At 52.2% G+C, this 16,272-nt stretch overlaps 1 protein-coding gene across 1 annotated transcript in view; it reads left to right on the top strand.

The window, feature by feature from the left end:
• The first annotated feature begins 9,505 nt into the window (after positions 1-9,505).
• SGK2 (serum/glucocorticoid regulated kinase 2) overlaps positions 9,506-16,272 on the top strand; it is an 8,894-nt gene continuing 2,127 nt past the window's right edge. The window contains exons 1-9 of the mRNA XM_009883392.1: positions 9,506-9,619; positions 10,533-10,590; positions 11,420-11,469; positions 12,089-12,146; positions 12,755-12,838; positions 13,142-13,273; positions 14,072-14,184; positions 14,825-14,861; positions 15,449-15,535. Of these exons, the coding sequence (XP_009881694.1) occupies positions 10,555-10,590; positions 11,420-11,469; positions 12,089-12,146; positions 12,755-12,838; positions 13,142-13,273; positions 14,072-14,184; positions 14,825-14,861; positions 15,449-15,535 (597 nt within the window). The 5' untranslated portion in view covers positions 9,506-9,619; positions 10,533-10,554. The remainder of the gene's footprint in view (positions 9,620-10,532; positions 10,591-11,419; positions 11,470-12,088; positions 12,147-12,754; positions 12,839-13,141; positions 13,274-14,071; positions 14,185-14,824; positions 14,862-15,448; positions 15,536-16,272) is intronic.

Below are 16,272 nucleotides of genomic sequence, written 5' to 3'. Positions count from 1 at the left end.
CGCCAGCCTTGCTGCCGCAGCCCCGGAGCCCGGCTCCCCGCGCCTCGCTCTCCACAGGTAACACCAATTTACTTTCTCTGGGACGATCGCGACTTTCCCTTCTCTTCATGGGGTTTGGTAGAAGCAGAGGTTTTGGTGAAAGTCTCGTCCCTTGCTGCCCAGGACCCTGCTGGCCGGCGGGAGAGCTGCTCCCCGGGGGTCCGGCTCGGGGACAGCAGCTTGAAGCAGAGGGAGTTGTTTGATTTCCAGCAGTGGGTTTGTTTCCCAGCTGTGGAGGAATCCGGAGAGGAGATGAGCAGCCTCGTTGTTCCCCCTGAAAATATCGTATTCGGTGGAAAGGTTTCTTACATTAACTGTGCCTCCCCCAGGAAACTTCCATCACAAGGAGCTTCCGTCACCCTGCTTGTCCTCGCAGCCCCACACCAGCTCATCTCAGGTCGTTTTGGCTGTGGTGTCCCAGGCTGTGTCTCTGTGGCCAGGCCGGGCTTGGCGAAGCTCAGGAGCGCTGTGTCCCACATCCCTCTAACGGGACATCCCCTCTCCCCTGGCCAGCAGGGCAGGGAGTGCTGCTCCTGCTCGGTGCCAGAGCAGGGGAACAGGGACGGGCTCAGCAGATTTCAGCGCAGATCTGCTGCTCTTCCACAGGGGCGCACGGGTCCTGACAGTGCCTTGAGCAGCGTTTGGCCCAGTTTGGACTGGGCTGCACACTGGATATATCTCACCCTCCCTGTGATGTTGCTCCAGAGGTGGTGGGCCATGAGTTCCCTGTCCCACAGCATTGCTGCAGAACCACTACTGCTGTTCATGGTCAAACCAGCCGCTGGTTTCATAGAATTATAGAATGGTTTAGGTTGGAAGGGACCTTAAAGATCACCCAGTCCCACCCCCCTGCCCTGGGCAGGGACACCTCCCACCAGCCCAGGTTGCTCCAAGCCCCGTCCAACCTGGCCTTGAACACCTCCAGGGATGGGGCAGCCACAGCTCCTCGGGGCAACCTGCCCCAGGGGATCACCACCCCCACAGCAAAGAATTTCTTCCTGATATCTTATCTAAATCTCCCCTCTTCCAGTTTAAAGCCGTTCCCCCTCATCCTGTGGCTTCCTTTCCTGATCAAGAATCCCTCCCCAGCTCTCCTGGAGCCCCTTTAGGCACTGGAAGGGGCTCTAAGGTCTCCCTGGAGCCTTCTCTTCTCCAGGCTGAACAAATATATCGCTCTGCTGGAAACAGTCTCCGGCTGTGTCGGCACCAGTTGCTTCCCAGGTTTTACATGCGGATAAAAAGGGTGAGAACATGCATCCCATGCTGTGGATGGCGCAGGGTGGAGGGGAGGCATTCCCAGGGATGCTTCGCCCATAAGCTTTCCTAACGAACCCAGAGCTGTGCCAGCAGTGAGGGGCCTGGTTTTGGGCTCTCCGAGCCACCTCCGAGCTGCTAAGCCTTGCTCAATCCGGCTGGGAAACTGCCTCTCTGCGCTTGTCCCCACCAGTGGCCGGTCACACGTGGGGTGTGAGCTGCGGTGGTGGCCCTGAGCGCGCACCCTGCACCAGACCGACTGTGCTGCAGCAGAAAAGAGGCACTCGTCCCCCAAAACATGTGGGTTTTGTATAAGAAAGGCTCTAAAACATAGGTTGCAATGTGTCCTGAAGTCCTGCTGGGGAGGAGAGGAGAGGAGAGGAGAGGAGAGGAGAGGAGAGGAGAGGTGAGGCGGGGCCGCCCCCCGCCACAGGGCAGAGGAGAGGAGAGGAGAGGAGAGGAGAGGAGAGGCAGCACCTTCCCTGAGGACAGGGCTGGCCAGCCAGGGGAAGAAGGGTCGCTTTGAGTCAGGCTGCTTCCAACTTCATGTTATTTATTCACTGAGACTGTGCCTACACTTAAAAAACACTTGGGAGCAAGAAATTCCCAGCCAACTAATTTAATGGCAATAATAAGATCAGGCATTTATTCATCTGAAGATGTAAAGGCTTTAAAAGAGATCAGTAATAGTCTCCCACGTTCATATTTGTAGAAACAGAGGCACAGAAAGCAGCAAGAGTTGCTCAAACTCACTTCAGCTGTCCTTCAGAATAAAAATCTGATCCTGAGCTGCCTCCTCTTGGCTCCTCTCACTAAAACATGGGAAACTTCCCAGCACCCATGTGGGACTCCTTGGCAAAATCAAGGGCAATGCCTGAGGCAGAACCCTGGCTTTTTGAAGCTAAAAGAAAACGGTAGAGAGGAGGGGAAAATATATTTAAAAAAAAACCCCACTGGTTGGTTACCAAAAGTCTATTTAATCGTTCTTGAATTCTCTTAATATAAAGAAATTGGCTCTGACCCTTTAAAGAATATCCTATCCCTATCATATCCCTCTCCTCTCCTCTCCTCTCCTCTCCTCTCCTCTCCTTTCCCTATCCTGTCCCTTACCCAACAGAGATAACTGAGTAGCCAAACATTTCAGGTCACCTTTCACTGCAGGTCGATGGAAACTTGCTGCGTGCCCTCTAGAGAAATATTTGTTTTAATCTTATCTGGACCTTTCCCTGCAATTCCGATTGCTCAGGACTGTGTGGTTCCACTTCAGTGGTACTTTTATGATTATGGCTATGGCTATTGCTAGATAGGGAGATTAAGATAGCACATCTTTTCCTATAAAATAGCATATATGCATGGCACATAAAATACACCTCTATGCATGTAGAGGCAACAGGCTGGACCTGTTGTCCAGCCCTGGAGAAGCTGCAAATGTGGCTTCCCTGGGGTGAGCGGCACCGGCCAGGGAGGGACCAGGCTCAGCTGCCGCAGCTCGAGGGGCCACGCAGCCCTCGACCCCGCAGAGGGCTTGGGGAAGCGAAGGAACCTTTCCCCCCTCGGGGCAAGAGGAAAACGTTTCCAAGCACAGGGGATGTCTGGAGGCCCTGAGCTGTGCCAGTGCAGCTGACAAAATCACCTTTCTGTGGCCGGGGCTTGTTCCCACTTTGCCTGATTTCACCAGCAGGGTCTGCCCCAGCCCAGCCCAGGCAGGAGACGTGCACGGACGGGGTTAAATCACCCAAGAGCTGCTCCTCACCTCTGGACCCAGGTCTGGCCAGAGGTTTCCTGGCACAGATGTGCTCTCTGGAGGGCAGGGAAACACCACCCCCCCATTACCGAAAGACAGCAATGCTGGCAAAACTCAACCCCGACACAAGCTGGCCTCTGGCTTTACTACAATTGTTTAATTTTGGAGCGTGTGGGTGCTGGGCAGGGGAACGGGCCAAGCTCAGTCCGGTGTAGGGGGCGCATGGCCATCTCCTGCGGCACCTGTAGGGACGGGCACCCGCGTGCCTATATAACGTATGTGCCTTGCAAGCACTCCCACATCCAACAGCCCCTTCAGCGGGGCACTAATGTGTCCTGTCGTGGGCAAGGGGCAGCCCCGGGCAAGGGGCGCTTGCTGCTGCCGGCCGCGGCCGTGGGCGCGCAGGGGCAGGGCAAGGGGGAAAGCCTCACCTCTCGCACACGGGGAGGGCTGCCCGGGTGGGCAGCACACTGGAGGCTTACCCTGCTCCCATCTACCTGTCCCACTCATGTCCTCCACCATGGGGACAACCTCTCCTCCAGGGAGAGTCATAGGGCTCTGCAGGGCAAAGCCCTCTGCAACTGCCCCAGGCATCTGGTGGCATCTGATGGGGAATCCCCAGGTGAGGACCTGCCCTAAGCTGAGGACTTACTGGTGGTCCACCTGCTTCCAGGGAATGTCTTCTCCTGTGCCAGGGAGCCACCAGTGCCAGGGCTGTCACCATGGGAGGATGAATTTGGTCTCAGCTCCTCAAAAGCATCAAACAACAAAAGAGCAGAAATTTAACAGTTGTAGGGTAAATTTCTTGTGTTGTATAGAAGTCAAACAGCCAACCAGTACCACCCAGATCTCTTCCAGTGCCCTCCATCTGCCAGTCCAAAACCACTTTCTAGAGGAGTGCAAACAGAGGGACACCGGGGAGGTGGCAGAGCACCCCAACAGTCTCCACCAGAGAAAGTGCCGGGTGGGTGCTGGCCAGACGAGGGTCTGGGAGCCAGCCCAGTGTCCCAGAGCCATGCCCGGCTGGTGGGCAGCCAGCGCTGCACCCGAGGGCTTGTTTCTCCTCTTACTCCCGTGCCCTTCGCTTTTTGCAGTCGGAGAAACGTCGGGGCTCTGCGTGCTCTGCTTCCCGAGGACGCCGGTCGCTGAGCTCCTGCCCCAGCCGTAAGGAGAGGGGACTATTTCGGCTGGCTTTATGTACGTGTCCTGGATGGAGCACTCCTCCACTGCCCTGGGGAAGACGAAGGGTAATGCTCCTGGCTGGTACGGTGTCACTAACCCCCCCAGGGGATGGGGAGGGCATGGAGGAGGCTTCCCCACGGAGGTCTTCTGCCAGTGTTGGGTTGCGGAGCCCCATCGCACGCCTTCCACGTGGGCTCCAGCCCGGCTCCTGCCACAGCTCAGCCTCGAAGGCATGGCCGGCCGGGGGTTACCCATCCCAGCTTGCCCCCAGCCCGGCTCCCCGGGGACACACGGGGGGGACCAGGCGGTGGTTGTGTGTGAGGGGGGCGGCAGCTTCGCAGCGCACGGTTGGCCCTGAGGTACAGCCAGTGCGTGCACAGCCCGCGTGCGTCAGCGACCCTTACAAATGGAGGGGACAGGACAGACAAAACCAACCCAGCCACTGCTTTGTCCACCAGTAACAATTATCAGTACTGGCCACACTCCAGATTAGATATTTTATGTAGCTGGTAATTTTTTTTCCTACCAGGATCCTTCTGCTTTCTCTTCTTTGGATAGAAAATGGGGTTTTAATTAAAGATGCCTTTCTGTGGAAAATAAAATCAAGTAGATTTTGTTGATAATACCAAGGCTTTTATTGAAAGAAACAAAAGCAGCAGATACTGATTTGAAAATGTAAGTTAGCTGCTGAAAGTATCCTGAAACTTGACGATTTCAATGCAAATTGAGGCAAAACCAGAGAAAATAAAAACATAATAGGGGATATTTTTAAAAGCTGACAATGCTAATAGTTTGAGGATGTTGGCTGAGCAAAAAATTCAGGCTTTGACCTGAGAGAGAACAGTATTTCAAGCAATACACTGCTTCCCCTCTCTCGTTACACACGGCAATGAGCACATCAGATGTTCCGGATATTTTCCTCCTGGTAGCTGTAGCCTGGGGTTAGGGACCTGTCCCATAGCGACCAGCCCCTCTGCTCCCCTGGGGAAGCTGGATTTTCACCTGCTGCAGCCACACACGGGAGATTTTATAGGAAATGACAATGGAAGCAAAAAGAGAATGCTTTATTTTTAATGAAGAGAGAGACAAGGCACCAGCTCTTCTCTAATGTCTCCTTTGCTCAGAGCTTGGTCTCTGTTCTCTCAAATCACTGCATGCCTCTGACGCCAGGTTTCCCCCTCCCCACGTGTTCATGTTTGCATTTAATACCGCTGCAAAGCGCCGCTCTGGCTGCCCTGGGCTGCAGCCGTCCTGGCTTGGTGGAGGACGCTGGAAGGAGCAGCTTCTTCTGGGTTTGACCTGAACCAAATGACAGTTTTGACCTTCCTCCAAAACCACAGGACAGCGGACAAATTTCCAGCTTACTACCGTGTGTGAAAACTTGTTCTGAACACCTGGGATGCCGGCCAAGATATAACTAGCCCCTACCCACCACCTGCACCCCTCCCTCCTCATCCGAAACTACCACTCCCACCTAAATTCTCACTCCTTGGGCATATCTAGCAGGTGACTCTTCATTTTTTGCAGCTGATGGGCTTTTCCTGCTCTCTTTAAAGGGCTGCAGTGAGCCAGCAGCAGTGGTATGATTGCTCTGGGGAGGTGTTTGTGTTCATGGGCTAAATGAACTGCTGCAGGAAACAAAGCTATTCTCCTCTGAGTGTGAGGAAAGGGCCTTGGGCTTCTGGTCTGGCAGGGTGGGCTGGTGCGAGGATGGGAAGTGTGAGGAATGAGGGGTCGCTCTGCTTGCCGGCTGTGAACTGCTTCCCATGCTTCAGGACACAGCCTCTGCTGGTGGATGTGCTCCCAGGTGTGTTTGATGCTTTCTTCTCTATTTTCATGTGATTGTAACTTTTTTTTTTTCAAAATGCTGCTATCTTTAGCCACCTACTGGTTTTTGCTCTGGCTCTGCATGTAGCTTTTCTCTAAAGCATGGAAGCTTGGTTGCCTATGGGTTTGCTCAGAGCCAGGGCTGCTTGCCTGGTGTTCCTGCTCTGGTTTGCAGTGTCCCTGGGGTGTAGGGGAAAGGATGCTCAAGAGAAAATTGGATGAGCTAGGAGTTCTGCAAGGGGCAGCTAAGAAAGCTTCCCCAAGTGAAGAAGTCCTCTAATGTCTTTCCTGACCTCTTCCTGGACTTGCTGTGTGCTGTATTGTCTCAATGGGAATGAAAGCAGAGCTCAGTACTGGCCTGGAGCTATCTCTTAGATCTGTAGCAAAGGAAAGCTTTGGCTGCTTTTTTCTTTTTTTTTTTTTTTGCCAGTAAAAGCCTGTGTTTGCATGAATCCTCCTTCCCACCTCCCCCTCTGCTCCTTCTCTCGGCTGAAACTGGGGCATCTCCCCCCTGATGCTGCATGCAGCCCCTCTGCTGGATGAAAGCTGTGGGCTGCCTTAGGTGCCCCTCTCCCAACCTTGCTCCTCCAAACCCCGTGCTTCTTCCAAAACGTTGCCTGCTGTCCCAGTGACAGCCTGCCAGGCCTCCTTGCCTCTCTGTGCTGGCAACCAGCCCTTCCCAGAGCGGCAGAGGACGAGGCACTTGCTCGGAGGGGTTTGCAATCTAGGTTAGGTAGGAAGCGATGCCGAGAGCGGTGACATCAGGGAAGAGGGTGGGAGACAGCTCACGGATGACGAGTCTATGAGGTTGCCTCTCCGTGCAAGGTACGCGTTGCATTAGTAATGTGTTTGTAGCAAATAACGCTGGGCTAGCATGGGAATGTGGGTCACTGCTGGCAGAACTGTTGAAGGAAGAGGGAGCTGCTTGTGCTGTGCTGGGAAGAAAACGTATGTTACCCAGGGATGTTTGGTGGGGGGAGATTTAGCTGCATTAACTGCTCCAACTTGTAAGTAGCAGCTTTATGTTGTGCGAATGGGTGTCTACTGCTTGGGGGATGCCTCTGGCCTGGGTGTTGGGGTGAAATGGTCTTTGAGGAGGGGGCTTTGGGGTGCAGTGGTTGGTTCCTGATGTGTAATAGTCACACCGTGTCAGGAAACTCCTTGATTAGCTTGCTGATGCTCTCTGTGGCCCTGGCCATGCCTGGAGCATCCCTGCTGCCCCGGCAGGCATGAGGGGGGATGCAGCCGGGCATGTATAACCACGGATTCCAGCGTATTTTCGTGACCTACTTCTGATTCTGTTGTTCAGTGTGTGTGCGCTCAGGAAATCTTTGTGCTTTAGGGGGAGTAGGGTTTGTTAGTGATAAGAAAAAGTCTGACTGCTCAGGAGATTTAAACCAGAAACTATCCTGGCTTTGAAGGTGGACTCAGGCTGGAGAAGGTGGCTCTGAGCCTGAACAGAAAGCGATATGGGATGGGGAAATACATATCCTAAAAATGTGTGTGGTACTTAAGTGCAGAAAGAGAAAGTCTTGCTTTGGAGAAGGTACATTGAGTGAAATAGCTTTGTTGGAAAACGCTGCCCTTGGTCAGCGGGGACTTGTTGAGTACCTTCACTTCTAGCAAAGACGCGGTGGAACAGAAGGGGGCTGGCGGAGGGAAGCATGAAGGGGCTGCCAGGCTGTGGCCCTGGAAGAGCTGCGCAGCTGTGCTCAGCAGCGATGCTCCAGCCTAGCTGCAGGTTGTGGAGACCTTGCTAAAGCAGCCTTGTCCAAGCCACTCCGAGCAGGTCGGGAACTTGTCCCTCATCCTGTGCTGCCAGCAAATACCTCCAAGCCAGATGCGTGTGTTTCTGTGACTTGCCCACGTGCTCCCCAAGGTGCCCAAGCTGTGCCATGCTCGCCTGTCCCTGAAGGGTTTCTTTTATTTTCCTCATCTCTGGGATCAGCACAGAGCCTATGGCAGCACTGGGAACAAACCCAAGCTTGTGGGGTTCAGAGATTTGGAGGGCAGGGGAGCTGACATCCCTCTGCTGTGACCATGATAGCTGGCTCAAGCAGCCTTGGGGACAGACGCAGCCCCTAGGCAGGCGTTGGATGACCTTCAGTAGACCTCGGTGAGCCGGGGAGAGCCAGACTGTCAGGGAAATAAGGACTATGCCCAGTGGGAGGAGATGGGGATTGATCCATCTGGGTGCTGCCTGCGTGCTGTCCCAAACTGGTGGGTGCCTGCTGGGACAAGTTCTCCCACCTTCCGCAGGGCAAAGTCTCAGACAAGGTCAGGGTCTCAGACCAGCTTGATGTTGTAAGCTCACTCGCTGAATGGCTTGTGGTGTTTTTCTTTAAATTCCTGCTTTCTCCTCCCTGTCCATTCAGAGACTCTAAAATCACAGCCTGATTTTTTGGCTCCTCATCAGATCTGCCCCCAGGTCCCAGAACTGCTGGTGGTGCCCAGTTCAGTGGCTCTCTGGAACGTGCACGTCCCTCCATCTGGCAGATCCTGTGGGAAGGGCTCTGTAAATGGGCTCGCGTTTACCTCAAAACTTGTCCTACAGACTCTTTGCATGGGGAGATGGACTTTGGCAGCTCATGCTGCCAAGTCCTTGGTCTGTGGAAGAGCTATTCCAGGATGAAAACTTGCTTGTGTCTACAAAGCCAACTTTTTGGGGGGATGTGTGTAGGTTTCTGTGAATGTTTTGATTTTTTTTGATTTCTTCCCCCCCCCTTTCCTTTCAGTAGCAAAACTAGGGCTGAGCCAGGGAGTAAAACTCAGTCTTGGAATACTTTTGTTATCTACTCCTAAGCAAAAACAAGGAACTCCTCCATACAGGTTGCGCTTCTCAGGCTTTTCTCTTACTTACCCTGCGTTGGGAGGAGCAGGCTCAGGACTTTGCCTCTCTGCCAAGGGAGAGGAGATGATGATGATGATGGGTGGTGGCAACTGCCCGCGTGGCTGAGCAGCGGGGATGCTCTGCAGTGGGAATCCCAGCTTCTGGCACTGGCTGCGTGTCCTTGGGCAAGTCACTTACTTGCTGCGACGTGTGTGTGCTGGCTTACCTTCTGCGGGGCCCTGAAAGGTTTCATTCATGTCCATAATTACTCACAGAGCCCTGAATGAAAGGGGCAGTGGATGTGCCAAGAGCATGACGTATCCCAGTACAAACGTTGTCCTTGTGAGCACTCTCCTTGTCTCTCCTGGGGACCCAGGAGTGGCTCAGGGAGGCTCGGCGGCAGTGCTTTAGCCTGAGTCCCCTCTGCCATGGGAGAAGGTGCCTGTTTTGTGGGACTTCTCCCTGTCCTGTGAGCTATTGAGGGCTCCTGGCAGGGCTGGGAGGGGAGCTGTCCTGGTTCCTATAATTTCCTGGTTATTTTGGTATGTGGGTGGAAGGGGGAGGAGGGCAGCTGTCGAGAGATGAGCAAGGTCAGTGAAGAACAAATGTGCCTCTGTGCGTTCGTGATCGCGCCGCCAGCTAATCGGCTTTGGTGCTCCAACTTTCCTCGCAGAGCTCATCAAGCACGGCCGCGAGAGGATAGGACAAACCATCAAGGCCTCCGGCTCCAGGCTCTGCTCGTAGTGAGTACAAAACTCTCCCAGTAGGATGAGAGCCCTTTAAAAAGCTCAGCCTGATAACCCCCGGGCTGGCTGGGCGGTGAATGGAGCTGGCTGGCACCGGCCAGATGTGGGCAGTCTCTGGGGACAGCCGCCAGCACCCGCTGCCACCCAGCATCTCTCGCCATGGCCAGCCCGGCCGTGCAGGAGGGGGGCTCTGGGATGGCCACAGGTCTGTGCCTGGCGGCATGTGGGGGCAGAGAGGGAGAGTACCCACAGGTGAGGTCTGGGGGAGGCTGGTGGGATCTTTGGGACTCCCCTTTTTTGGAAGGTGTAGGGCAGAGGGGGGCGGGGGGGTGGGCAGGAGCCTCCAGAGCCTCCCTGCAGCATATGAGAGATTGGTGGGGTTGAGGGGGGATGGACAAAGCGCTCTGGGGCAGGGAAAAAGGTACAGAGCTGGGTTTTTTTCCTTCTGTTATCTCTTTAATCCCAGCTTTTGCAAGGAGTGTGGGGGAACCCTTAAAACCAAGGGGAGGAATCCCTGGGGTGGCAGGACCTGTCCCTCCCCAGTGATGCTCCAGCAGGGTGGGTGTGAACCAACAAGCGTTCAAGTCCAACTTCTCCAACCCCAGCTGCACTGGGGAGATGAGAGCCCTGTGCTTGAGCACTGCTGCTCGCTGAGCCCACCCTAGCTGTCGTGGCCAGCCCCCCTCCCCTGCAACACCGACAGCCCCAAACTGCCTAGGTCTTGTCTCCCCCAGTGCATGTGCACCATCACCCCATGGGAGCAGCAGTAGCTGGGGAACTCGGCTGGGGTCTCCTATGATGGAGGGGAGCGTGCACTGGGGTCTGTGTTGGTCTCTGGCGTGTTAATGGTGTGAAGCCATATCTCTCTTGGATTTTGTTTTCAATACTGGCTTGCTCTTCTTTTCCCAAGTGCTGAACGAGTTGCTTTTTTAATGGATCGTTCCCGGAGCCCGGATAAAAGCAGCCAGGTGAGATCATGGTGCTGAGTCAGCAAGTCCTCTTCACTGGGATGAAGAGAGGGGCTGGTGCCTGTAGGAGAAAAGCCAGGACAGCCTGTGTTAGCTTGCTAGGAGACTTACTGCTGCCTTGTCCCCGTGGGTGATGCTGGGTGGAGAAAAAGGAGAGCAGAGGGACCCTATATAGCCTGTTGGACAAGGCATAATGTTCCCAGAGTCTGGGGAGGGGGTGATTTCTAGGGAGAAGGAACAGGAGGAAGACTGTGTGTATATATGTACCTCCTTGTCATTGGGAAGAGGGAGGGTGTACCTCTGTCATGCTGGGTGTGCATAAGGCTACTTCCAAGGCTCCAGACTTGGCAGTTTTGGGGCTTTAATGGGAGCAGGCAGAGAGCTACAGGGTTTGGGGCTATGCTGATGTCCTGCTGCAGGAGTGCTCCTCTGTCTCAGAGCTGTGCGCAAGGCTTCTTGCCGAGCACAGGCAGGGGGTAGTGCCTTGTTGTCTCGGTGCTGCAGTGAGCAACTGAGGCACACAGTGCCTTTTTTCTGTGGCAGCACAGCATGTCTTGAGAGCCTTAAGTTGGGAGCCAAGCGCTGCCTTAGTACTGGATGGGATGAGGACTTCGGCACAGACTCTAGCTTAGTACAGCCTCCTGCCTGGAGATGATATTGCTTTAGTGCATAGCTCTTCTCCCTTTCCCCACCACTTAAAAGTTTGCCAGAGCATCCACTCCGTCTTTTGCTGATGGGTGTTTATCAATGGTCTCTGCAAGTGATGCTCTATTGAGGAAAGGAAAGCACAACCCGCAGTGAGGACTAATGTTATTGTTATCCTCCCTAGCCTCCAACACCAACTGACAACATCAACCTTGGACCTTCTGCCAATCCAAAGTAAGCTCCCTGCAAAAGGCAGGTAGGGGATGGAGCTGGCAGCGAAGAGATCGGGCAGGGAATGTAGTCGGTCCCTGTGTCTCGCATGGGTGGTGTCTGCAAAATTGCGAACAATTACATTACTTGGCCTTTCATACCACATGTATCACAACGCACCAGCTTTCAAGACAGTCAGCTATAGCTGGTCCCTGTTATAATCATCCTCTCCTGTCCGTGTCTGCAGCCTCTTGTCCCATCTCTCTTGAGAGGTAGTAAGGGAAGAACTTCCTCATCACTGCTGGCTCCCTGGCTGTCATTCTCTCTAGAAATGGGGATAAACCAGGACAACTGAGTCACCTGTACAGGTGCCAGTTGGTCCTGATGGGTGCTTTCACCTGCCGTCATGCTCAGCAGATACGTTGCTGAGGGACTGCTCATCCTCTGCTGGGCGCACCGACATACATGGTGCGAATCCCTCACTTGCTGACAGCTGGCTGGGAGCGAGGGTCACCCGTCCAGTGCCCTTTAATCCCTTTCACAAACACTCGTGTTTCCAAGAAGGAACACTGCTCTGCTGGTAGTGTTGCTGTTGCATGTTTCCCTCCCAGAAACATTAACTTGCTTTGTTCTTGCCCAACAGTGCCAAGCCAACAGACTTTGACTTCCTGAAGGTTATTGGCAAAGGAAGCTTTGGAAAAGTAAGTGGATTTGTACATGTGGGCTGTAGCTCTTTAGAGGCAGCTTGGAAAGAGACTTCCTTGCTGAAGGAGTTTCTAAGTGTCCTTTGCTTGCACCTCTCCTGAAGAGTTTGGCCTGAATGGGACTGAGACCAGATGTGACCTGAGAGAGAGTATTCATAGTCTATTCCTACTTTTTAAACTGTCCTGCAACCTCTCTAAGGGCAGAAGTGTGAGGTGTTCTGTGCTCAGGGTAGTGATGGTGAGGAGCAGTACTTGATTTAAAATAAGCCTCAGACTTGTTCAGCTAGCAAAAGATGTCTAGGCAAATCTGTGCCTTGAGAAATAGCAAGGATTCACTTTAAATGGGACTGCCCCTAAATGCTCCAAAACTACATTCTATTGGGTGTGTAGGAGATGTATGTGGAGATGTTGTGTGCCTCTCTCTGGCAATGAAAAGTGCTGGGAGTTCAGTGGGCTGGAGTTTGGGCTTTAAAACTTTGTACTTGACCCTCTGAAGTAGTACTCTGAGTACAGTCGCTCACAAGAGTGCTCAGCTAATGAGGAAACACTAACCAAGTGGCAGAAGGTGAGAGATGCAAACCTGTGACCAGGACTTTCTGTTGCAGGTTCTCCTGGCCAAACGCAAGTGTGATGGGACTTTTTATGCTGTGAAAGTCTTGCATAAGAAAACCATCCTAAAGAAAAAAGAGGTATGTCTGCTTTCCTTGGCTACATCTGTAAATAGTGGTCAGTGTATGAGCAATTCTGGTAATGCAATTAAGGTATCTTGTGGCCGCTGTTCATGTAGACAACTCATGTTAGACTTCTCTGTGCCACGGGAACATGGAGAAGAATGGAGATGAATCAGGTCAGATAGGAGAGAGTGGTTCCTTTTCTGGGGATGGAGATGCCCTCTTGGGCTTCCACCTGTTTTCAAAGCAGCAGTGAGGCCCTATGGCAGACTAGACTGGACCCTTGCCTGAAACTCTAACGTCTTGCCTGCTTTTTGGTAGCAAAACCACATCATGGCAGAGCGCAATGTGCTCTTGAAAAATGTCAAGCACCCCTTCCTTGTGGGACTCCATTACTCCTTCCAGACCTCGGAGAAGCTTTACTTTGTGCTTGACTATGTAAATGGAGGAGAGGTGAGTGCACTTTCAGGCTTTATTTTAATCCTCTATTTGGTCCTTTCCAAACATGCTGTTTTATTGAGTAAAACACTCTTGTCAGAAGATAATGATGTTGAAGTATAATGTTGCTTTGACTGCTGGCAAGGACCATCCAGGAGCAGCTGGCATTCTACCTCACCTGTAAAGTGAGTGAAGATCTTACTGGCTATGACCAAAGTCAGAAGATTCCCAGGGCATGGATGCTAAGCATGTGTTAGGAGCATTTTAAAATCCTGTGGAGAATATGAGTAATACTGATGAGCTTTAGGCAAAATCCTCTTGTTGTCCAGCTCTGGATACTAGTTTAGAGCTTGGGTGATGCCATTGCAGTACGCTAGACTTCTGTTTCTGTCCTGTAAAAGCTTACCTTTTTTTCAGATGCCTTTTTCTGCGCTGTCTGAAACTGGCTGGGAGATATTGTTAAGAAGGATGTCTTGCCCAAACAGAATTCATATTGGGGATCTTAGTGGGTTCAGCTCTGTGCATGTACCACTTTTCATGGCCAGATTACTGCTATAACTGGCCTGTGGGTTGTAGGAAGCCTAACTAGATGACTACTTGTGAATTAATTAAGTGAGATGGTGATATAAGAGGAGAACAAATGAAACAATTTCTAGAAAAGTGCTTAGATTGCTTAAAGTCACTTGGTTTGGACTTATCTGGTGCTGTTCTGCTGCAAATCAGTTTTCACTTGAGTAGCTGGCTTTCAGGCTTGCTCTTAATATCCTTCAGTTTCTTCGAGAAGAAATGATCAATGTTACTATTTGTTTGCAGCTCTTCTTCCACTTGCAAAGGGAGCGCTGTTTCCGTGAGCCCCGGGCCCGATTCTACGCTGCAGAAGTCGCTAGTGCAATTGGGTACCTGCATTCCTTAAACATCATTTACAGGTAAGACGTGTGTCCTGCTGGGGAGAGCAGGGGCACCAAGTCTGCCCAGCCAGGCTGGGGAGGAAAAGGGCTTCACTGGGGCCCTGCAAGATGCAGGACTGAGTAGATGAAGGATATCCTACTCCAGACAAGCCAGTGCACTGCTGGCATTTTATCCTGCAAGAGGGGTGTTGTCTGCACAGGACCTGATGGGCAATAGATACTCCAAGCTTGATAGTGGGAAAGGGAGAGGAGGGTTAAGTGTAAAGATCTAAAATAAACCTAGCTCAGTAAGTAAGAAATTTTCTCTCAGCAGCAATTTATGCTTAGATAATGCAGGCTAACAAGTCATAGAATAGTTTGGGTTGGAAGGGATCTTTAAAGGTTATCTAGTGCAACCCCCCTGCCATGAGCAGGGACATCTTCAACTAGATCAGGTCGCTCAGAGCCCCGTCCAACCTGACCTGGAATGACAGCAGTTTTTCTGTGTTTGCATATGTTGTATGTTGATACCCAACAGTGGTGGGAATATGCACTGCAGGAAAGTCTTTAACTGGATTGGGAAGTTTTGTTAGCTCCTGTTCTTAGCTTATGCTGTTTCAGAGCTGGCTTTTCTAAACATCTGGCCAAATCTGCTCAAACAGCACTCTTTGTCTTGCAGGGACTTAAAACCTGAGAACATCCTCCTGGATTGCCAGGTATATTCACAGCTTGTACTGCCTTCCTTCTGGCTTTGAAAGCATGAGGACCATAAAGAGAGGGCTATGGTTCTGCAAGCTGGGCTGTAGCTCACTTCACTGCATGGATTTTTGTATGTACGCACCACTGCCTTGCTGTGCAGGTCCTGCAAGAGGGAGTGAGCCTGCCCTCTGCAGAACTGCATGCTTGGGGGGTCCCCTCAGCTCATTCCCGAGAGCAGGCACCTGGATTGTGGGCAGGGATCAGGGATGTTAAGAACAAGTCACTGCTGTTGCTCTGGTGGGTGACTGACATATAAACTGGCTCTGGGATAAATCAGTGGCAAAGCACTGCAGCACTGGATCTCCTAAAAGTTATGCAGCTGTAGACAAACTTTTAAAAAAGATGATAAAATAATCTAGATTGTACTTTCTCTATAGGCTCCTGTACTTGTACTATAGGATGTCCAGAAGATGAGGGAGGGGAAGCAGATGAGCAGTGGGGAACTAAAACATACCTGAGACATAATGTGAAAGCCAATGCTTGGAAATCCTGTCTCCCCTCTAAAAAGAGTGGGCCAAGCTGAAATTTCTCTTCCTTCTTTTAGGGGCACATAGTATTGACAGACTTTGGACTCTGCAAAGAAGGAATGGAACAAGAGGAGACAACTTCTACTTTTTGTGGCACTCCTGAGGTACAGTGTGTGCTGGGGTTTTGCTCTGACCTGGGGGCTGAAAGGCTTCAGAGACTCGCTGCTCTGGGTCTCAGACTTGCATGGGTGCTCAGCATCTCCAAACATGGGCTGTGTGAACTACACTGTCATGGGCTCTTTCAGGATGTCAGCCTGAAGTTCAGATAAGGTCTTTCCTGCTCACCAGAGTCAGTTTTACTTGTAACAGCTGATTACTACTCTAAATTTGCTTTGCCGTCAGGGGCAGGGATCCCTGCACTGGGAAATGGCCAGTCTTGTGAAACTGGGGCTGCTCCAGGTGGCTGTGGAGACAACCTTGACCCTGGGAGCCCAGGAGCAAGCCTGTGAGCAGGCTGTTTACCTGCTCTGATATCGTGGAGCTGCAGAACGGGGAACTGGCTGGTTACTGACATACACAGGACCTCGCTGTGCCCTTCTGCGTGTCCTTGGTGTGCAGGAGCTGTGGAACACCCTGTGCAGAGGAGAGGACCAGGCACTCCTCAGGAATGTGACCACTCCTCAGAGAGGAGGAAATGCCTTTTCTCCAACACACCTCCAATAGGTTTTGCTAAAAACTATCTCCAATTTGGCTTCTTGGAGGCTTTTTTCCTTCTTCTTACTGAGCTGGGGATTTTGGTAGTTCTTTGGTCTACGTAATACACCTGTCCTGCTGCCCTTTATCGGATAGCTTGAAGGGTCTGTAAACTAGATACCGTTCAGTAGAAGTAGGTAGACTTTCA

This window comes from Charadrius vociferus, unplaced genomic scaffold, assembly GCF_000708025.1.
Source record: "Charadrius vociferus isolate BGI_N301 unplaced genomic scaffold, ASM70802v2 scaffold320, whole genome shotgun sequence".
NCBI classification, from domain to species: Eukaryota; Metazoa; Chordata; class Aves; order Charadriiformes; family Charadriidae; genus Charadrius; species Charadrius vociferus.
This window is presented reverse-complemented; position numbering and strand designations above follow the sequence as displayed.